At 48.7% G+C, this 21998-nt stretch overlaps 5 protein-coding genes across 5 annotated transcripts; 2 read left to right on the plus strand and 3 right to left on the minus strand.

Annotated features, from left to right (window-relative positions):
* The first annotated feature begins 3 nt into the window (after positions 1-3).
* DEU56DRAFT_792096 (uncharacterized protein) lies at positions 4-2408 on the plus strand. The gene is made up of 4 exons (XM_041352697.1): positions 4-493; positions 546-838; positions 1441-1780; positions 1830-2408. The coding sequence occupies exons 1-4, from the start codon at positions 79-81 to the stop codon at positions 2276-2278; spliced, it is 1497 nt and encodes a 498-aa protein (XP_041210549.1). The 5' UTR covers positions 4-78; the 3' UTR covers positions 2279-2408.
* Positions 2409-5330: 2922 nt separating this feature from the next.
* On the minus strand, positions 5331-6970 carry DEU56DRAFT_792114 (Gti1/Pac2 family-domain-containing protein). The gene is made up of 5 exons (XM_041352698.1): positions 6743-6970; positions 6513-6693; positions 6369-6458; positions 6152-6314; positions 5331-6099 (listed from the first exon to the last, which is right to left on the minus strand). The coding sequence occupies exons 1-5, from the start codon at positions 6801-6803 to the stop codon at positions 5611-5613; spliced, it is 984 nt and encodes a 327-aa protein (XP_041210550.1). The 5' UTR covers positions 6804-6970; the 3' UTR covers positions 5331-5610.
* Positions 6971-9760: 2790 nt separating this feature from the next.
* DEU56DRAFT_246471 (ankyrin repeat-containing domain protein) lies at positions 9761-11889 on the plus strand. The gene is made up of 5 exons (XM_041345278.1): positions 9761-9991; positions 10052-10159; positions 10245-10324; positions 10375-10960; positions 11017-11889. Exons 1-5 carry the CDS (start codon positions 9961-9963, stop codon positions 11481-11483), a joined length of 1272 nt encoding a protein of 423 aa, XP_041210551.1. The 5' UTR covers positions 9761-9960; the 3' UTR covers positions 11484-11889.
* A 130-nt stretch (positions 11890-12019) lies between these two features.
* Positions 12020-13780, minus strand: DEU56DRAFT_754499 (uncharacterized protein; the record flags this gene model as incomplete). Its single annotated transcript, XM_041349826.1, has 9 exons — positions 12020-12064; positions 12143-12218; positions 12262-12360; positions 12408-12574; positions 12716-12902; positions 12992-13147; positions 13178-13240; positions 13352-13411; positions 13713-13780. The coding sequence occupies 9 exons, from the start codon at positions 13778-13780 to the stop codon at positions 12020-12022; spliced, it is 921 nt and encodes a 306-aa protein (XP_041210552.1).
* A 3442-nt stretch (positions 13781-17222) lies between these two features.
* Positions 17223-19220, minus strand: DEU56DRAFT_938782 (uncharacterized protein; the record flags this gene model as incomplete). The annotated part of the gene is made up of 12 exons (XM_041358853.1): positions 17223-17679; positions 17735-17786; positions 17845-18076; positions 18135-18269; positions 18325-18437; positions 18492-18516; positions 18555-18594; positions 18639-18743; positions 18799-18906; positions 18959-18978; positions 19033-19065; positions 19130-19220. The coding sequence occupies 12 exons, from the start codon at positions 19218-19220 to the stop codon at positions 17437-17439; spliced, it is 1197 nt and encodes a 398-aa protein (XP_041210553.1). The 3' UTR covers positions 17223-17436.
* Positions 19221-21998: the final 2778 nt, after the last annotated feature.

Genomic DNA, 21998 nt, shown 5'->3' on the forward strand with positions numbered 1-21998 from the left:
CTGGTGATCGTCATCGAGTGACGTCACTCTCGGCGTGGCAGTATAAAACCTCCTCTGACGCGCCCACCAAGAGCAAGAATGACGAGCAACCTACCACCGACAATCACTCCTGTACCAGCTGGTACGCCCCCCACAGAGTGGGCAAACAAAACCAAGTCCATGTTCCAGTCCGACGTCGTTACCCCTGATCCCGCCATGATGGCGACGCCCAAGCCTGAGCAACCTGAACACCCCGTCACAACCACGACGAACCTGAATACCCCAGGTCACGAATTTCCGGGTTCCTATCCCAGGGAACTCGAGCAAGAGCAAGAGCGGCAACAACACACCCGCGGCAATGGGTCTGAGGGCCCAGCGGGTGCCTCAGTTGTTCAAACAGCGAAGCAGTACATCCAGGAACCTGTAGAGCGCAGCGTCGAGTATGCTGGTCAGACAGCAGCCGCGTATCTTCCTATCCCTCAGGGCGTCAAAAACACAGTGGCTTCTTATTGGTGTGCGTGTGCCCCCTATCTCGTGCTTGAGTTACCCTGACGGACTTCTACCAGCCTCTGATGATGATTCTCAGCCCAAAGGGACCCAGACGGACCAACACCTCTCTACTTCTCTTCCAAGTTCAGAGTTAAAGGGCGCCCAGCCTTGTGAACACGTTGGTGGTGTTGGTTCCCTGCCAGGAACTATTTCAGAATCAAGTGTTGCATTGCTACCCGATGAGCGGGCAGAGAAGTACGCTCAAACACCGGTCAATTTGAAAAAGGACGACTCTCAAACACGAGGCAATGATCAAGTAAAGAGTGCCGCCTTTCTCGCAGGTACTGCTGCGGTTGCTGGGAAGCCAGAAGTAAGTACAAGTTTGTCTCCAACCGTCACACTTTTCCTTCTTTCGCGATGTTTATTTTTGGGCGAGTTGATTGCAATTTGCAAGCCATGATGCACTGCATCTCGGGCGCTGAGATTGTGATGACATCTGCTGTCCGCGGAAGAGGGATCAGGATAGTTTGTTTTGCTTTCTCTCCACCTCCGTTGGTCGTATTGGCTTCCCGCGTCTTCCTAATTCCAATGTTGTGGTTGGGGTTTCGCGGAAGCTTTTTCGCGGGAGCATGCCGCATTATCGCGGGCTCTTGCCAGACAACTGACAGGTTCGATCACGATCGAACCAAGTCGTTCTGCCGTGATGGCCAGTCATAACAATCAATGTATTTGCAATCGCAATTGCCGCGGCTACTTTTCGGTTTGTCATTTTGTTGAGGTGTCGAGATGCTCCGGACTCTCTAACGTCCGAGGGGGCATTTGGGCCTTGATGCGGGGACGTGGGCTATGACATACATACTTATCTATCTTCTACTTCGGGGTTGGATCCTTTCTTGGACTTGCGCGTCTGTTTCTGTTATACAGCACCCCCTCGTTGCGTCTAGAATCTGATGACGGTCGTTCTCATTGTAGTCTTCCAATCTTTCGAAGGATCCGTCCTCTCGGGCTGCGTCGACTCAGTATAGGACGCAGACAGAGTCTCAGCAATTGGACAAATCACGTACAACTCAGCAAACAGATCAGCGTCCTTCAAAGCTTTCCGAGCCAAAGCCTGTGTCCGTTGACAACAACCCGAAACACGATGTGCCTGAAGGGGAACGTTCACATGATGCTGAGATAGCTGGTGCTGGGGGGGCGGCCACAGGAGCGGCTCACATACGTGATAAGCCATCAGACGAGACACCAGAGAGTAAGGCAGCCCAAACTGCCGTGGCAGGGGGTGCAGTAGGCGCCAGTGAGTTAGCGAAGGAAGGTATGTACAATCGGTTTTGACATATTCTATAAACTAATTACGCCCCAAGCGCGCGTCGACGATAAGGCTCACGATAAGAAGGAAGCTCTTGCGAACCGTGACGGAGCCAAAGTGTCGCAGCAATTTGGGGGTAAAGAGTTGGCTGATGAGAATAGGAAAGGTGACGTAGGCAAGGTGCCTGATGACACGGCTAGCGACGAGGATATCAAACACACCCATAAAGCTGGAGCGCACACAGCAGGTTACGATACCGATTACCACCCAGCGAAGCTGCATCCGCCGCGCACTGTGGAAAGCACGGATAAGGCTGAAGTTCAGTCTGGCTCTCCCGTGCCGCCAACATCTGCGCCTCCAGCGAGCGTGGCAGACAGCCCCAAGGAACGTCGGGTGAGTTTCCTCGATAGAATCCGAGGTGAGGCAAAGATAATTGCTGGGAAGGTGAGCGGCAAAGAGGACAAAGTGGAAGAGGGTAAACGGATGATGCATGGCGAAGTTTAAGCTACCGAGGAGCCGAGATTGTTCTTCGTATCTCATACAAACCAAGTGTTGTAATGTCTACCAGGCCTTATGTGATTCCTTGATTCCTGTCCTTGGCTAGATACCGTCGCACGACGTAACAGAACACAACATGATTCATTATTCGCCAGTTAGCCTTATCTACACCGTGCGCCTGAAGACAACAATCACAAGCAGTCTGATTGGCTGTGGCCAATTAGTTGAGGCAATATTATGCCACAGTTACTGTCTCCCACAACGATGCTGGAGACGGGCAGTAATCGTAACTGTGCCTGATATCTGCGTGATAGTCAAGCAAAATGAAAATAAGCATTTCCGTTTCTATGAAAAAGCCCGCGGAAGGAAGCTCCGAGGGTGCCAGGACGGCACAGATGGTCTCTTCATGGTATTAACTGTCGCAGACATTCTTCAAAACATCCGCATGAATGTTATCGAAAGATCCACGGAGACATGATGATGAGAGAATATTTACTTACTCAAAGCAGAGTTCATGAACATAGAGTTTTGAACAGGGATTCCCGGTCGGGTGATTCGCACATCGACAAGTAAGCATGGGACGGACGGCCCGCCACAATTGCTTAGGACAAGCAGCGGAAAAATAAAATAAAATAGTGCAGTAGAAGGCAGTGCAGTGAAAGAAGTGCCATGTGGAGATTATCCTGGAGGACAAGGGAGCTAATGGAAAAATACTCACCGCAAGCAATCTTACGTCTGTGAAGATAAGTTGATTCTATGTCCGCGACTGCCCACGGCGCCACCGATTGGTCGAATCTGAACCGAACGCTTGGAGACTGGACAAGCACTCTCATTTAATTTCGATGAGCGCCGCGCTCCAAGGCATGCAGGCTGAGACAGTGAAAATCGGAAGACCTAGGTGCAAAATATAACCAGTCACATAATTATGCCCATGGTTGTGCTATCTCACACGTGTCCACATACTTTCGAGATGCGGGCTCTTATCAGGGTGGCCGCTGCAAAGGATTAGAGTAAGTTCAAAGCAGCGTGTTGTGGTAACCTCTAGCAGAATCAACAACCGGAAAATTTAGCCGGGATGACTAAGCGGGCACCCGGCAGCTGTATGGCGCGCACTCGTCCGATGCATCCACTGCGTCACGGTGACGGTTAGTACCAAAGCATAGAATGATATCAAGAGCTTACGACTTGCCCCGCAACAGACTCAATCCGCCTTTCGCGGTGCTCACCCATCGCACAAGCTATATGATAGGAAGCCATATGGGCCGGCGGCCTGCCAACCGTGACCACAGTGTCATAGTCGCTCACAGCACCAAGGATGACAGCTCCGTATTAGTGCCAGACAACTTCACAGCTGTCAGAGCAGACGTGCTAGAACCAATCACTTCAAACACACTTTAGATCAATCAGTATGTCGTACAAAACAGGGACTTAATGTGCGTACAAAGATACTTATCTCCGTGGTAGTTCGGGAAGTCTCTACATTCCCAGACACCTGCACAGCTATGGATAGACTGCTGAACATTCTGTAACGGCTGATCTGAGAGTAAACAGAGCTGTTCAGGTATTCCGCGGTCTTTCTAAAGAGGGCCAGGTCAGGGAATGTATGGCTGTCATGGGCTCACAGGTACTCTGTTGCACTGCTGCTTAGAGTTTACCGTTTCACCGTTTCAAGAGGCGAGTGGCCGCAGTATAGTGACTGGAGTTACAAAACTGAAAACTCGGAGACAGTGAGTTTTGTGCCCAAATATTCTCGTTGAGCGCTAAGCATGAAATCGCTTGAATAAACTCGTGCGTAGGTCACGTTATGAGTGATTCAATAATTCATTTCGCAACCCCTGCCGGTCACTGGCTCGATGTCTCTTCGCGCATGGAGTGCTTTCAAGTTGGACCCTGCAACGAAGCTCCCCAACAGGTGTTTCTGCACGTTGCCGCAAGGGCTACAATTCCCCTGTGTACTTACGTGCACGGGCTCTCGCCTTCGTTTCACATCACTATCATCTTCAGATATTTCTGCACACTCGGAGTCTGCGCGAAGGACAGTTAACAGAGAGACTAGCGGTAAACTGGCGGAGTCTTTGATGCAGAGCAAATCCACGGTGGCCTCCGATTCGGATGATCATTGAGCGTGGACGCGAACTCGCGCGCAGTCACCTGGAGTCATGCTTCTTCCCAATAGAGTGTGTACGGTCGCGCGACTGTAGGATGATACTCGGCGCGAAGCCTCCTTTAGAGTTAATGTGCCGCAATTTCAACTGCAACTTAATGCCTGAATATTAATCCATGATGCATGATCACGGCTTTTATTGACACAATCCGCAGTGATGACATCAAGACGAGGAAAATAGACGAGGACTCGTGCTTGTCATTTGCTTGTATATCATGGGGTCCCATTCCCGCTACGGACTTCTCATTCAGGACACACCGAGATCCCAAGATCAGTCCAGGCATGTAGTTTACTGGTTCCATCAAGTTCCCATGAGCTACATCGGCTACTGATGACCGTCGTGCCCAGATTTTGACTTATCTCTAACGTGGTGCACAATCCATCGTCACACTTTCGTTCGAGTATTGACTGTGACACTAGGAGTTTCGCATCATGAATTGAGTGCGAGAACCAATAGATTGAAAGCTTCCGACGAATGCGCACGGCGTGTGGTATCACTTCAAATTACAAGAAGCGTACTATCGTCACGGCGGCCACATACTTGAAGTCACAAATAACTCGTACAGATTTAGACCCAGTGGAGAGACTCAATAGAAGAGGATATAGAAGAGAAGTCCACGGAGATGGCCGAGTATGCTAAACATCTACGCGATTGTGGAAGGTCAGCGCGAGCGCTTCATCGTGCGAGTACTTACTTCGGTTAATAATTGTAGTCGATCTATGTACATACATCAGGTCAAGAGGACGCCAATTGAGCATAGACCAGAGCTGGACCGCGCGATGACCAGCGCAAAAGCTATGAACAGCGCCATTTGTTCTTTTCTTCCATGATATACACGTTGTGGGTTGAGCACCCTCCTTATTAAGTGTGGGGCTCGACGCTGCGTCGAGACCCACGGAAATGAAATCTCCATGACGTTTGTTCTGGCATTTAGAACTTGTCCGAGGACTGAGCGCCATATAAGACCTGATACGTTCTTTACGATGCCTTGTCAGTCACGCCGGCCGGGAAATTTGCATGGTCGGGAAGAGTATTTGTTACACATTAAAAGATAAGTCAGAAAAATACTGGCGGTTACCAAGGTATAATAAAATGAACGCAGGACGCCTCCAACGTCTGAGGTTTAAATAAACCAATCCAAGACATATATAACGTCCAGGACGGGGGGAAGTGTTATAGCACGACTTTGAAGCTATTGAGTACTCGTCTGTCCTCTGCGGATAAGGGGCTGTAGCTCGTTGGAGAGGGATGACCGAGCTGCATAGATTGTGAGGAATGAGGTTGTCGAAATTCTGGGGTATTACGTAGACCGGTCAGAATCGAAATGCTGGGTAGGGATGTCTCTGCATATCCAGGTCGCATGGCAACGCCTGATGACGGCAGAGGTCTTGCATGATGTTGTGGAGGAGATAAAGGGATTGATGATGACGAGGAAGCGGAAGACATAGGGCGTCGGGGGGTTCCTTGCAGCACAGAATATTGACTTGGTGCACCACGTGCATGACCTGCCGAATTGTATGGCTCCATTCCATCAGCGGTGTAAGAGAAACGATCGGTACGAGATCCATTGGCTTTGCTAGAGACAAAAACGCCACCCGGAACCCTCAAATTTCGAAGGTAGTCGTAACTCTCGATGACAGGAAGTCGAACATAGTCATCCCCCTGTTAAGATAATGAACAATGGGTCTTCTTGGATCACGGAGACTAAGCTCACTGTAAAGTATGCAACGACATGCCATTTACGCGGGAGACTTGAGCCCGGAAGGTAGACTAATGCGGAATAAGTTTGTTTCGTCAGACCATTTGGACGATTTGGGCGGTCCTTCCGTCTGTTTGTCGGAGGAGCCACGGCGAGTGGATCGGAAGTACGAAGCGCTCTAAGATGCAGTGAGTACACTAAGAAAGATGCTGATTCAAACCGCGACAAATACCTTAGAGCAGCTTTAGCATCTTTCTCTTCCTGAGTTGTCTCCATCTTCTCCTCGTAGAATAGGTAGTCACCACGCATCCGACTTTGCGACCTAGGAGTAGACTCAGGTCATGACAACATCTACACAAAAGACAATGTTGAATACCATCTGCGCCCGTCTGTCCACCGTAGGAGTCCTCCATCGTTCTCGGCCTCTTCCCAGACGAAGACGTTTCCAGAGGATAACTGCTCTCTTTCTGTAGCAGTAAGTCGCCGCTTGATCAGCGGTAACATATTGAGGCGCACGGCCTCGAGGACAACGTGCGCATCTTTGGCATCCCGGACATCTTTGTAACTCTTAAAACACAGAAGTACTAGGAGGAGATGACAACTCACGCAATGCAGGATGTGTCGGAGGTCCGTTGTGGACAGCAGGTGAATTGGAATAGTGCGCCATTTTGGGTGGGATCTGAGATAGTGATTAAAACCCGCCATTCAAACGAGAGGGCTTTATAGTCTCAGGCATGCTTGCCATGGACACTGAGCGGAAACGGAGATCTCGAACAACGTGGATAACAAAATCCTGACATGAGACGAACAAACCTTGTTTCAATGACCCGCAATCAGGTACCCGCTCCAGAGCGTTTCGCGCGCCAAAGTTCTTCCTGTCGTAAAAACACCCCTGTGCCGATCAGCCGATCGTCCGAATAGGCAGAGAAGATAGATCAGCGAACATTCTCACATACCAAATTCAAGTGGTCGGCAAAGCTCGTGTGATATTATTTGCCATCGTCGTCAATTCAAACAACTCAGCGCATGGGTCAATTGTGTCCTGTAGAAGGCAAAAGATGCAAGCCAAGTAGAGTATCATGTTGCCCACAAGCAAACACAGCATCCTAAACGAAGTGGGTTGCAGCCTGAGTACTCATCCACGCAAATTCCCCACGAAAAAGTAGAGTGTGTCAGACTCCCATTGAATAAGCATGCCGAAGGGTTTAGTTTCAACAAAGTGACACGCGATTGACATCTTCCCGCTGTGACCACATCATTGAGTCTCCATCCTGATTGGCGGGTCCTTGCGTCAAACGTCGAGAATTAGGGCTATCGCGGCAGAACGCCTAGCGAATATCTTGATTGTCTGTCAACCTCGTCATTACATGACGCCAAGTGTAGTCACAGTGTTCTTTTTTTGGTCTGCTTACCCCTGAACAACATTTATGGCGAAAATACTTGACCGAACAACGGGACTCCTAACTTGCTATCAATGCATGTTTGGTGGAGCATTGATATTTCTAGAAGAAGCTAGCACTACGGTGATGTGCGAAATCAGTGAGATCATTTGAAAAAGAATTACCGGACTGAGAGCCGTCGCCGAGACTCATCCACAGCTAACCCGAATCGCGATGAAAGGTCAACAGATTGGGCAGGCTAATCATCATGGTGAACAGTTGACGTGGGAATCCAAGAGCTGGGAATTTGTTGGGCTTACCTCGTGACTAGTAGGTTATTTTTGCGCGAAACACGAAACCGAGTCTGGATTACGGGCGTCATCATTGAGACTGCGGTTGGAACATTCTACGGAAATTACTTGCGAGAAACAGCTTTTGCCATACCAGAAAGGGATCGTTCTTCACTTCAAGCTCCGAAGAAAACTCGAAATAGACTTCCGCAACAGGGGTATGGCAACTGAGTTTGCTTCTTACCGCATCGTGACTGTGATTGCGGTATGAATTTTTAGGATGAATGTGTAGTTGACCTAAGGATATGGATAGGAATTCACCTGGAAAGGTAACATGGTTTATCCGGTCGAGTGACACGGTTCGAGAGACCAATGTCCCTGGCACCGGAACCAGCGCTTGGACAAAGGCACATGAGAACGGGTCAAGGTTCACTGCGAGGAATTAAGCGTTCCAAACAAATAGTTCCGAGCGCTCTAGGACGATGAAATGGGCACTGCTATTGCTTGTTTGTCCATGCAAAGGCAATACCACATCTTGTGCGCTGGTCTGCAAATACAGATTCGATTTTATCCCCGCGATGACAAGTGTCCCACAGCAGCATTCTATCGTACGCATGCCTAGATAGCTGGGATCATGGATAGGTGTATTTATAAATGAGGTGAATGCGACTGACTCATCTTCTTTCAGACTTCGTCTATCTTTACCCATGATACGACCGGCGATGCAACTGGATCTAGGCGAGCAGCTGTCAGAGCCTAGCGGTCGGAAATACGATATTGTCGCTTCTAACGTGTCACGAGTATGTGATTATCCCAGGCCCAGGGGACAGGGGGACATCAAACTCAATTGGCATGCCTAAAGAGAAGTTGCAATTGTTACTGGAGCCACCTTGTAGCGATACGGTGCTTAATGAATGCATCACGGCAAAAATAAACAGTGGGTTAAGTATCTAAAATTAGCTGACCCATTTTTGTCTTGCTGGAATGGTATCGCAGATAAGTGCTAGACTGAATGTTACCAAGCAAAGAGTAGTTTTGCGACATCTTGGTCTTGATCCCAGGGTTTCACAAATTTCACTTGTGCCGCGTCGGAAGGAGAGAAGTACACCGTCCGGAATGACCCTGTACGAAAAAAAAATCATAAGCATCATTGCCTGCTGGGGCGCCGCAATCATGATGTTGCAGAGATCTCACCTTGAACCCCTGATGATGCTATGATGGTTTTGCGTCTGAAACAATATGATTGGTTGTCAACTTCCCATTGCAAGATGTGCACCATTTTAATGGCAAAAACATTATTGGGCAAAATTAAACGATAAAAGAATGTCGCGCTTCCGCAAGTCACTCGTCGGAAATAGTAGAAATTCGCACCTATGAAGGATCTCCACAAGTCCGTGTTGTGTGTTCTAAGGCGCTATGACGTCGAGCCTGAATAAACCAGTGACCATTGGCTGTTTGAACTACAAAATTCGGTGCCGAAGCTCACGAAAATTGATAAGCCAATAGACTACTCGAGATTAGAGTGTTCCTGCGGGAAAACAATGTTATGGCCGGTGCTACGTACCGGTATTCCATGACCTTGGGGAAGTAATATGACATGTGAGTGCCGCGCAACCATTAGAGGTGCGAGCTAAGTGTCCTTGTTGGCGATTGAGAGACAAAGAATACATATCGGGAGTCACGAGTGAGGTAGAGTATGCGTGGAGCAAGAGGGCGCGTGGACGAAGTACGACCGGCGATGGAGGAAAATACATAAGCCTTGTTGCATGGGACACATTCAGAGTTCATGAGAATGAGAAGGACAAAACCCACGAAAGCTGTACTGAAAGAAGCACTTAATGTGCCTACCTGTTGCGGCTGTGCCTAAGGCTGCCAAAGGGCCGCCATCAAAAAAAACCACGCACTTCGACCCTAAGTACTTACTTTCGCCGTTTGGTGTACGATTCCGTATAGGCTGATTGCTCACTTACGACGGGGATTGCGTAGTAACCAACACAGTTGCTGCAAAGTGCATTGAAGCGATCGAACAGCCGTTTGACTCAAATTTTACGTAAATGTCTCTATTCAGTTCATGAACTTGTTGATTTTTTTTGTCGCTCGAGCCACTTCGTCAAAGCGTCGGTGACTCACGGTGCACCACTTTCAACTGAACGAAATGCAGCTGCCAGTGGTCAATGTGGGACAAGGTAAGAATACTCCTCTTGGCAGGTACTTGTGTTCTCACTGGCACTAATATGATACGGCAGGTCATGGTGGGCTCAAGGTTACGGCGGAGATGGAGATCATCCTCAACCAGCCAGGTTATATCAGCATTAAAATGGGTAGCGAGAAACTGAGGTCTATGTTTCAGACACGTGAGTTCCTCGGATTTTGATTGACAGTTCATACCCTCTCGTATCTCCGGTCCATCTGGGAACGACACTAACGCCGAGCGTGCAGAGTTCGGCGAATTGGATATTAATAAACTTTCACCATTCGCATTTGCATGCATGACCGGGTCGATTCAAGCCGTGAAAGCTGTGTGTCTCTACCTCTTTGTCGTGGCTGAAATGCTGATTCCCAAGTCAAGTCGGTCAGCGGAGGGGTTGCTCCTGACCTAACAGGAACTGAAACGCCCTTCAAAATTGGGTTTCTTTCATTTACTGTTCTCGGCGCACAGCGAATCAGAGGAGCCCCCCTGGATTCTCTCAAGCATCTTGATGTCATCAACTATCTCCTTCAGTGTGGTGCACCACCGGACTCGCCCGATATATCCGGCCACACAGCCCTCCACCATGCCTGTACTCCTCCGCTTGGACATTTTGAACTCGCCAGGGCACTTCTCAAAGGTGGAGCTAACCCGGATGTTCAAAACCGTTATGGCGAAGTGCCTCTCTTCTTCCCATTCCAGGGAGAAGATATTCCGATCCTGGATTTGCTGATGGAGCACAACGCTGATCTGGACATTAAAGACGGAAATGGCGATTCGCCCCGTGCGTTATGTGTGGTGTTTGGTCCCCAGGTCACTGCGGCGGTTCGCCGATGGGAAAGGAAACGATCAGGGGAGAAAGCACTATGGGAAGAGAAGGCATGTGAGTACTGCAAGAAAAAAGGGAGAGGCCTGAAGCTGTGTGCACGATGCCATACAGTCCGTTATTGTTCGTCTGACTGCCAACGTAAGATACCCCTCCTGACATGCCCAAGTGTTTTACTGACCCTCGATTCATGCCAGGTACGCATTGGAAAACCCACAAACCGTTATGCCAGCCATTCTCCACATCAACCACGGTCACGCTGAAGCCAACCTATAACAACTTCTCATCTACCTTTTCTCGTGCTGATTTGACTCGCGAAGTCCTGGGCCTCTCGAGTCCCAAGTCCAAACCGCCCAAGAACGCTCCGTTTACCCCAACGTCCTTTGATCAGAAGTCCATGATCGTCAAGGTGCAAGTGCCCGTTGATCCATTCTCTCCGACTGTGACATCGATGGGATTCGGCGGCTTGCTAATATACAACAAAAAGAAAGATTTCATGTGCACCGTTCAGCGAACTGGAAACGCAGACCCGTATGACAAGGTCGTCCGTATGGTGAAATCCAGGGGCGTCGGAGGGGTGAAGGCCTATTTTGCCGCCGAACTGCGAACTCGCGATGAGTTGGTTGTCAAGATCTCCGAACCTTTGGCAGAGCAGCCATTTTAGACGGCTTTCGAAATTTATCATCGGCGCAACTCTCCGTTTCTCAGTAAGAATCGCCCTCTTCTCAAGGGGTAGCTGCCACTTACGAATCTCACGAGCAGGAATAATTGTTCTTTAATTCTACTTGATACAAAAGATAATCACACTCGTCATGCGAAAATACCAAGACATACAAGGGCGAGTAGATAACACAAAAAATAACTTGTACATCAGCTCAATAATCGAATACGCCGAATTCTCCGATAGTGACAGCGTCAACGAAGGTTAAGGGTGCGTGTATATTAGCATGGAAGACTTGCGCGAACTCGAGCCTACTAGCTTATTTAGTTATTCTCCTTAAGGATAACGCGTACGATGTATCGGGCCGCCAGTGGGGTACGCGGTGTCCGCATGGTGGCGTCCGAGTCGTGCATGTGGGGGGATGATCCCATGGCCCCAGATAAAATTGCATGTGACTTACGCCTTATGTGGCGAGATAGGTTGGGTATATCTTTACAGTCTTTCTAGAGATCCTATTCCTATCTAGCTACCAGCTGGAGTCACTGACGTTGGGGATTATCCACGTGTCTACATATAGTGTAACTCTGAAATGACAAATAATCTGATAATTTCTTTAGGATTGATGCTAATTGAGAAAAGCTGTGAAGCAGAATGGTACGCACGACCTTAATGAACTTGCAATTGGACTGCGGATACTGGGGAGCTGAATTAAGCATGTAGGTCTCGCCACCGTCTCGGCTGAGGATACAAGTTACGAATCAGTCGATGATCAACAACGGACAGATGCAAAAGCTTACTGCTTCCGGTGTTGCAGCGAGGGGAGAATTTGACTTCGCCTTTGGTGAAATACCTACTTGCCTGATCCATTGGTATGCAGTACCTATGTCAAAGAGTGAGCCAGTGCATGTCGCCAACTCAACAAATTACCATATAGTGTGAATTCGATCCTTTATTTCTTTCAAACGCGCTTTGATAAATGTGTTCACCTTGTCATACTCGGATTCGCCGCCTGCTTCAAAACCGCGCGAATCGTGAAAGATGAATCCTGGGTTGGTTCGAAACACCATTTCGTTCTCGATGTCGTGCTCTCCGCACTGAGAAAATGTCAGTTGATGTTGCCAACTGATAGTACACATTACCTCTCTGGATGCCGTCAAAACGACAGCATCGATCTGATGTCGAAGGGACAGTCATCAATATCAGCCTCGTACTACAAGTAACATCACGATGCGCACCTTTTCCTCAGCGCTGTTGAATATTTCTGGGTGCTCTCTTGTTTTTCCTGCATTCCATGTTCCTATGATGAGGATTCGAAAGCGAACGATCTTCTCTTTTATTTTCGAAGGATCCATGAAGAAAGGTAAATGGTAGTAACGGGGCTGAGCAATAAGAATTGTTTCAGCGCGGAGGGCAGGCTTATAACTAAATCACTGCAGACTTCAGTGAACGAACTCTGCGAGGGCTCTTAAGCTTGTCAGATCTAGATGCAGTGGGCAATGAGTCGTGCGTACCATGAGGTGTACACTCGCCTCCGAGCCGCGGAAGTACAAATACTAATGTTAGATCCAGACTGTACATTGTAAACGTGTACATAATAACGACAGATAACAGCCCACGAGGCATGCATGAGGGACCAGTACGACTCAGACGAAATATACTCGTCTGAACTGTCATTTATGTAGTTGTTATTCATTTACTCTGTATCCTCGTCATCCACGAATGAGATTGGAAGTGAAGCACCCCACCTCAGGAATCGGGACCTGCACATGAGATGCATGGTCTGCGGCATAACCCGCAACATCAGGAAGCGGCCCTGACATCGAGGTGACACGCAGATAAGTCGGTCAGGCTTCTTGCAAGTTATTACGCACCACGGCATCTTGATGCCATGGCTATTTTTGAAACATGACGAGCGTTCAGGGTGCTTGAAACTGAGAAACAGCATCACTAAGACTAAGTTAACAAGGAGTTTTGAAATACACGTGCCAAAGAAGACGTCCTTGTTCTGCATATGGTGTTGTCGTGCGGTCTTCTCCACTGGACCACACTTTGACATGAGGGGTCCGCAAGTGCTCCCGCTCAGTGACAACACATCAGGCATGACGGTCTAGCAAATATCTGCCATGAGGAACATGGAGTAAGAACAATGAGCGAAATTGGCTGGTATTTGGTTGTGCATTCACCATCCCAAACCACGCGCCGTCGAGCTGAGTTCAAAGAATGTGATTTCACCATTGGAGGCGCGACCCCGTTGGTGTAGCACCAATAGCGAGAGTAACAGTAGCATCGTTCCTGGACATGTTTGCATCTCCGGTCGGAGAAGGGTCGGATGCAGGCGTGAGCGCAGAAAGCAGTGCTTACGGGGAGTGCGGATGCTTGATCTCAGTATCGCACCACGAAATGGCCCAGATGTCCACCCTGACATACTACATCCTGTGTAATGCGCAGGCGTCTTTAAAATTCCTTGATGTGGAAACGAACAACCAACTGGTTTCCGCCCAATCCACCCCCTTTCGTCTGGCAAACAACCTAAAGATCGTCTCAAAGGCTCATTCTTGGCTTAGTGCACAAACAATTAATTAACGCACTCTTGGGCGGGTTTACCACTTACAATTGATAATTCTCAAATTCAGCTGCACAAACAATAACTGGTCGTTAGTTGCCGTGCACGCGAGACGCAGGTCGGAGGAGCATGCAAACGAAGATTCGGGAGTGAATCCAGATAACGCAGAAAAGGTCTCTCATGATATTGGTTTTTTGCAGGAGTCGGAGAATTCCGCAGCTGAGAGAGCAGTAGCGCAGGCGTTGACAATCGGGGCAACAGAGAAGGGGGTGAAATCGGGAGTGGAAACAATATTACAGATGCAAGTTAGAACATTGTTCCATTTCTGCTTGCTATGTAAAAAGGAACATAGAGATGACCGTCTTCTTTGGATGGAATCTGCTAATGCATACGTAGAAGTTGCAGTATATGAGGGAGGTGCGTTGTGACGGACTTGTTACCATCAAATGTTTTGGGCAAGTGAGGAGATGGAAGTTCGTGAAGACAATATTATAGGACGCTGATGATAGAATTTTTACGGAAAAAGTAAATAAGCAACCAAACTCAGATTACGCACTCGTACACCAAGAATCCTTCTTCAGGGGACTTGTACTGCATTATTATGCTCTAGAGTGCATACAGAATGGAGTGGTTGGTGCTCCAAGGCGTGCCCCATCGGAGAGCTCGTAGTTAGGAAGAGATGTGAATGTAACACGCCGAAGGCCAAACCAGCGTGGTGCAGAGGTACAATTAGATCCTCAGAGGACCATGCCAACTCTCATCGACCGTCGACCAAATTGTAACGGGCGCTCTTCAAGCGGGAGAAACAAGCGAGGAGTTATAGGTAGAATGGCCGTGGACTACGTAGAGTGACCATGACCGTGACACAAATAACGAGACATATTGCGAGAGGGCCAATGCCAATATGTCAGAACATCCGAGGGCGCGATATACCAAGGTGGTCAGGCACGGGTTGTCAGTTGGAGAGCCCTCCCGTTGTGCAACCGCGGACGGTTGCATGTGTTGGGGTGGCACATGTAGTGGCGCAGGTCCTCAATGGGGTGTCGTGGGTCCCGGCTCAGTGGCCGGAGTCCTGGCTTGTGGGTAGTCGCTGCTGCATGTTGTAGTCGGTCCTCGATAGATGGAGCCGTTGCCTCCCGCTAGAGGTTTGGCCTTAGGTTTCCCTTGCAGTCTGTGCCGGTCCAGCGACTCGGTCGCCGGCAGTCGCTTGTCCGCTCATCGCTGGTTTAAGGGTAACCTGTCGGGACAAAATGGAAACCAGGGAGTCCACACGTTGCCGAGGCGAATTGTTGGTCGGTGATAGGATCATCTTGGGCTGATTTGATTTACTCAGTGCTGGTGAATCATAGAGATTGGGTGAATGCCACGTGTTTATGCGGCCTACCGATGGCAACAGGCTCACCAGCGGGTAAGCTACGAGTAAGAGGGCTCTGCGCAAGTTCTGTGGGATCGGAAAACAGAAAGAAACTGCGTCTGATGACAAAGGAAATCCCACCACTTCATCATTTACCAACCACTCAGTACTCGGTGGCCTAGACTCTTCGTCAACACGCTGCTCTACCTTGCCTTGTTTCGGTGCTTGATGCGGTCGGAGAACGTAGTATAAAAGGATTTATAAGGTCGCCTTCAAACTATACCACTGAGCCATGGCCCATGTGGCCTACCAATCGAAGAACTTTCACTAGTCTACGAATCCGATGGAACTGCGAACAAGCCGCGACTCGACAGTTTCAGTCAATCTATAGATCATATGGACACCCCCCACTAGTCTAATGACTATCTCGGATGTTTACCTTGATTATAGGTCTATCATGTCATCTGCGAAGGCCTACGTGTCTGTCTAATGCATCGTCGATAACGCTCATGGAATTTTAACGCAGAATCAGGGCTAGATCTCAGTACACTAGGAATTACCCGGCCAGATGAAGCGCGATATATGATTGTCGTCTCCGTACACTCCTGCAGCGGTCGCCTCGCCTCGCCTCTATTGACAGCGTTGTTACTTGCTGTCCGAGTCTCGGGTGTTTGACGAGTATGATCAAGACGCGTGGAGAAAACTGGTCAAGGGCCAACCCACCCAGGTACGGGTGGTGGTACTTTTCGCATTGTTTTTATGCAAGCTAACGGGTTTGTTACAGGATCTCATCCAATCCGTAGTGGATCTGGGCCACCTCCAAGATGTCCAGTAGTGCTCTACTGGACATCTTGGAGGTGGCCCAGAGCTAGCACAACTCCGGCAAGGCATGGTGTGTGTTCAAATGACACTCTTGCTTCTCTCTCATTTACTAATTCTGTAGAATGTCCTCCTCATGGGGTCGCCAGGAACAGGAAAGAATAAAGCAGCTTACGCTATCTGCAATCCCCTGAAACGATCTACGCTAACGATAATCCGTACAGTTCCAAGGTGCAGCCGTGGGGTGCTAATATGTACAATACGCAGGTTGGGATACTTCTCTGACGCGACGTGGCGGGTGTCTAGCTCGCAATAAAGTGGAATGCAGTAGTCGTCGTAGAACGTGCATATGTACGTATCGTCTCTGAAAGTGTTCATTGTATCCATTCTGAAGACACGCTGCACAGTATTTCTCGAGGTCTACTAGCCCTGGCCTTCGAGTGTGTTCTTGATTGTTGTACCACTAATGCTGTGCACCGAATTCTCCGCCAGGCTAGTATCAACATCGTTCTCCAAGAATTCGAGTCCTCAAGTTGTATCAGCTTGTAGCTGTCAGCATTGACGAACCAACAACAAGAACGGCTGAGGCCATTTTTCACTAGTCTGTACCTCAGCCGTCTGACCTGGCTGTATTATTACCTTTTCCTTCTTGCAGCCTTCAAACCTCGATAGGGCAACCCGGCGTCAACGTTGACTCGGACACTTCGGGAAAGATAAGCCTGCTGTAACTTCATCCAGCAGTGAAGTCACACGACTCCTCTACCGTGACCGACATGGAATCTTGACTTTCCTTCGCGAGATCGAGACTTTCTTGGCTCAAACCCGATGGTAATATCACGTTTGCCACTGGATGATACGATGCAGTGCTGATGATGCTACTCGGAATGGAAATCGAAGATTTCATGAATTTGGCACGAGACTTGGCTCTTCATACGTAAGTCAATTGATATATGCTATTCGCGACGGCTATCACATAGAAATATCTATCAAGGCCATGGGAGTGCATCTTTCTGGCAATGGACCAGCCCGAGTGATGGGCCGAGTTTCAAGCTCAAGAACCAAGTGAAGATGTCGTCCCTGTGTTGCATATGTGCTTACTCCCTTTTGTATGCCATTTATGCCCATGTATGAGATCAAAGAAGTACATATTTATATAAGTGGGTTGTACTTAAATACCACAACAAAACTCGAAATCAAATGGTACATGCTCCCGGAGTTGATCACTTGGATGGTTTCCAGTGCTCCGCATCTCCACCAGTCAACGCATCTCCGCCAGTCAATGTATCTCCGCCAGACTGGAAAGCAATGGATGTCATGTGTGTTCCCCCGTCAGACCCGGCCACGAGCTTAGCGTGATATTCACGGATGCTGAGGATCAGACGTGGTCCCAGCACACACATCTGGAAGTCCTGGGAGATGTTGAAAATGCAGTTATACACAGCAACTCCCAAAGTAGATGGGTACTGTAGACATGATCAGGAGCGGTTAGATGCAGATATCAGTTACAAGTCAGCGCACCGTGATATATAGAGACAGTGTACCCAGAGTGACGCAAGCCACGATAACAAAGCTAACACACAAGGAAATTTAGCGAGACAAAATAACAACATCTGAATTACAGAGCTCACGCTAGAAAGTACAACACGTGACTTTGTATTAACACCGTGAAACAGTCCCCAGTGGTCGATCCTCCCTGCGATTGTCGCAGTTCACGGAGGTGTTTCATAAAAATCCATACTGCAAGAAAAAAGGCGACGATCTCCCATATTGCGGTGGGTATCAACATATCAGCATTCAGATCTGTTAAGTCTGTGTCAATCTTGAAAAAACACATGTGGTAACCAGAAAGCACAGCTTCCCCTGGTATTTGTCCATGAGTCCCATGTGCTGAAGGATTTCATCAATGATTAAAGCTTACCCCCCGAAACACCCAGGTTTCCAAATACCGTCACAACTCCAGTGGCGATGATAGAAACCAGCAAGAGTACAGCGAGAAAGATGAGCATCTTTTTGGACCGCCCATACATGGCATATATCCGAGTCATCATGATGACTTGCATGATATTTTAGTCAATTCAATCTCAGTAGGGTACAGCAGGCGAACTCACCGCCCACTATGGCATCGACGATGACAGGCGTCCACATCAATATGAAATAAAGGATATGGCCTGAAAAACTCGGTGAGAGTTGTGCATTCATAGACTCGCCGCTTCGAATGAACCTACAGCTGTTGCAGTGTCGTTGAATCATCAAGCTGTCCGAGATTGTCACTCACCCCTGTGTAGGAGTGGAGTCAGTAGCTGTGAGGATGAGAAGGTCAGGCATCGGCGCCAAATACCCACTACATCTGTCATCGGGACTGGGAAAGACCCTACATGCTGCCAGTCAGAAGAAACGAACAGTTTATTCAGGGAATACATACAAAGTATGGCAGTGCTGATTGTGAGATATGGTTCATTAGTACAGTGGGTGTCAACTTCTTAGCCATGAAATCATACAAAGAATATAATATTCCAATATAGCGCACCTGGCATATGTTGAAGTCAGCACAACATGCCAACTGCGCTCGTAGCATGACGTACACAAACATAAAGAACGGACATGAAGGACCAGCGTTGCATCTGCACCGATTCAACTGCATTATCCTGTTTGCTTCTTAATAGGACTTTGCTCACCCAGATCAGCTCGAACTGTTAGAGCATTCTTAGTGAAATGGCTGCACAGGCCATGACATCAACTCACCTCTTGTGCGAATGTGCATGCTTGAATACCGTATACATATTAATGATCGCCTCAGAAAGTATTATCTCGCTCACTCCAATCATATACCACCACAGCAGATGATGCAACTGCGAGACCACAATCAATGATAGTGAGACGTCAACATCGTCATCCCACTTGCTCTCCACGAACCTACAAAATAGGCTGAAAAACGAGCACCGGTGATGAGCGGCCACCAAGCGGGATCATTTGAGACGTAGTATGTCATATCGGGATGAGGCATATGGAGTTTGCGTACGCGCATGTACGCTTTTATATTGATCAGGTGATGTAGTTGCGTGAGAACTTAGAAGCCGTTCGAAACAAACTGCCCGTGGTGTGAATTTTGGATTCCAATATCATCACATCAATCTGTTCAGACTCTTCAGAGGCTCTGCATATCTGCTACACATGACCTTGACTGAGCTAAACCCAATCCGAGTCATCCTTCCGGAGGCCCCCAGTGCGTCACCGCATTATGGCCAGATGATATCTGGGAAAGATCATCAATGGCCACGTCGAAGTATACATCGACTCTGCAGGCGTTCCTATCGGTCAGTCTCTTGATCATCTAATTGTTGCAAATGCCACTGATTGCGAGTTCATGGTATTGTTTGAATCAAAGGCTCTTGGCAAACAACTGCTCAATCATCCAGAAACGAATTTCCCATTGTTTGAATTTCTGTTTGGCTTAATGTCGTTCCGCCCGACGCTTCATCTGCACCAAGAAGTCGAGTAGTACAGCATGGAGCGTGTGGAGGGCAGCAGTATTTGTGCATCAGTAAACTGATAGTACGTGGGTGACAATGCTCATAGCCAGAGATGCACTCACAGACTCAATTGTCAGTTGGGTGAACACCATTATCGCCTCGTCGAGTTTGATATCCCGCAGAGAGGCCCATCGAAAAATTTGTCGTGGGACACCTCCACGAAAATAAGATATGTTATCACCTGGCACCTGCACATCCGAAGAAGGGTTTCGCCGGATGATTCGACTTGGGCATCGAATGTCGCTACAACTGTATGTATGCTCTACTTTGGTCACACTTTGCAGAGGCGCCGACTAGGCGTGTGACTGCGTTTACATGTTCATTACATTACATTCAAAATAAACTCTGGCCAGTGGTCCAGGTGTCTCGATATATGCCGAACCTGGGCTCAAGCACACTCCGTACCTTGGCGCTCGCTGACAGATTTAGTGCAAGTGATTATCAGACGGAACAACCCGAAGTGTATTGAAATTAGAAGCACTGCCGCTAACAAGTATTCTCACCAAGGTTGCCTCCAACCACAGCATGCAAATCTGAACATCTAGCAGATCCATTCATCATCACCATCTTTCCTTGCCCTCGACTATTAATTTACGCGCTTCCGTGCCTGGCCTTATCGTCTCTTCTTGACATGCCCCGCAAAGAGGCCGAGTCAAGTACGTCAATCAGACGGAGAGAAGCGCTGTTAGACTCGCCAGCACGTGTTGCACCTCTTCGAGCGGGAGCGAAGTATCCACCACCATATGGTGCACAGCGCCGCCAGGATGCTCTTTGGGAAGGTGAGCAACAGTATTATGATAAACATTGAGTTACCCATCAAGAAACAGGCGGGAATGAGGCGCTCCCCCCTCAATGGTTTCAGTTTCAGGTGTTGGGTGGTACAACAAGATATCAAGACGACACGCTTACTATGTCTTCATGGAACCGACCTTTACCAGGAGTGCGAATAGGTGAGCGAAGAACGTGTCATTAGGACCAAAAAACTCATGGCTGAGCATAGATGAACCTGGACAACTCGTTATTGATGGATGCGAATGGCACATCTCGCCACTCGGCCGGTCCTACTTTGTCAACCACAACAGTCGGACCACATCCTGGAATAAACCAAAGCCAGTGCGTCCGGCAGAGAGCTTGGTGCCGAAGTGCATCATCGAGGGTCACTCTAAAAGCATATGGGGTCTTGCCTGCTTGGGCACCAGTTGTAATATACTGAGTGCGTCGGATGACTGGTCGATTCGCCACTGGAAAAGAGACGGAGAGCCAGTAGGAAAGACTTTGGATAGCGATGGCGGGGGGATAGGCTCAATGACATTATCTCCGGATGAAACAATGGCTGTGAGCGGAAGTGTGGACGGTAGACTACGACTGTGGAACATAAGGAAGGGCATCATGGTCGGCGACTCCTGGGAGGGGCACAATGATGGAGTGAGGTGCCTCGACTGGTCTCCCAATGCTCTGGAGATAGCAAGTGGATCGCTAGACGGCACCATACGACGCTGGAACCCGGATACCGGCCGACAAACAGCACCACCAGTAGAGACTCGTCATGGCTGGGTGGAAGCTCTCAAATATTCTCCGCAATGCGACAAATTCATGAGCTGCGGCGAGGACGGCTTTATCTGCGTGTGGTCCAAGGACGGGCAGTTGCTCATCGAGATCAAAGGACATGAACGCCCGTTGACATCATTGTGTTGGTCCAAGGACGGTGCACACATCTTCTCTGCGTCATATGATCACACCATCCGAAAATGGCAGTCAATTGATGGAGAGGAGCTCGTCGTTCTTCGAGGTCATACGAACCACGTCACATCCCTCTGTCTGTCCCCTAATGAAAATTATCTTGTTAGCGGATCGACTGACTACTCAATTCGCATCTGGGACCTGAAGACCAATCAGCCAGCTGGAGATCCACTCTTACATGACGACGAAGTCTTAACTCTTGCCATATCCCGTGATGGACATTACATTGCTAGTGGTGGATTAGACGCAAAAATATATCTTTGGAGCATGGAGGCAGCGCTCAATCAGCGGGGTGGCGACCAAGTTGGCGTGCGTATGTGCATTGGCGCCTTAACACGTTTTTAACGGTTCTGGTTTAGAGTGTGGATGATGCCAATGCAAGGCCTGATGCAAAGTCCAAGGCAAGTCAGCCCTTCTCCTTTTCTCTTTCCCACTCGATCTCACCTTTTCCTAGGGGCGTCCAGTCCGACCGACAGACGTGCGCCGATCAGTTGTGATGAACCTTGTCCTTC

The sequence above is a fragment of the Suillus clintonianus genome (assembly GCF_016758775.1).
Source record: "Suillus clintonianus strain FC179 chromosome Unknown DEU56scaffold_21, whole genome shotgun sequence".
NCBI classification, from domain to species: domain Eukaryota; kingdom Fungi; phylum Basidiomycota; class Agaricomycetes; order Boletales; family Suillaceae; genus Suillus; species Suillus clintonianus.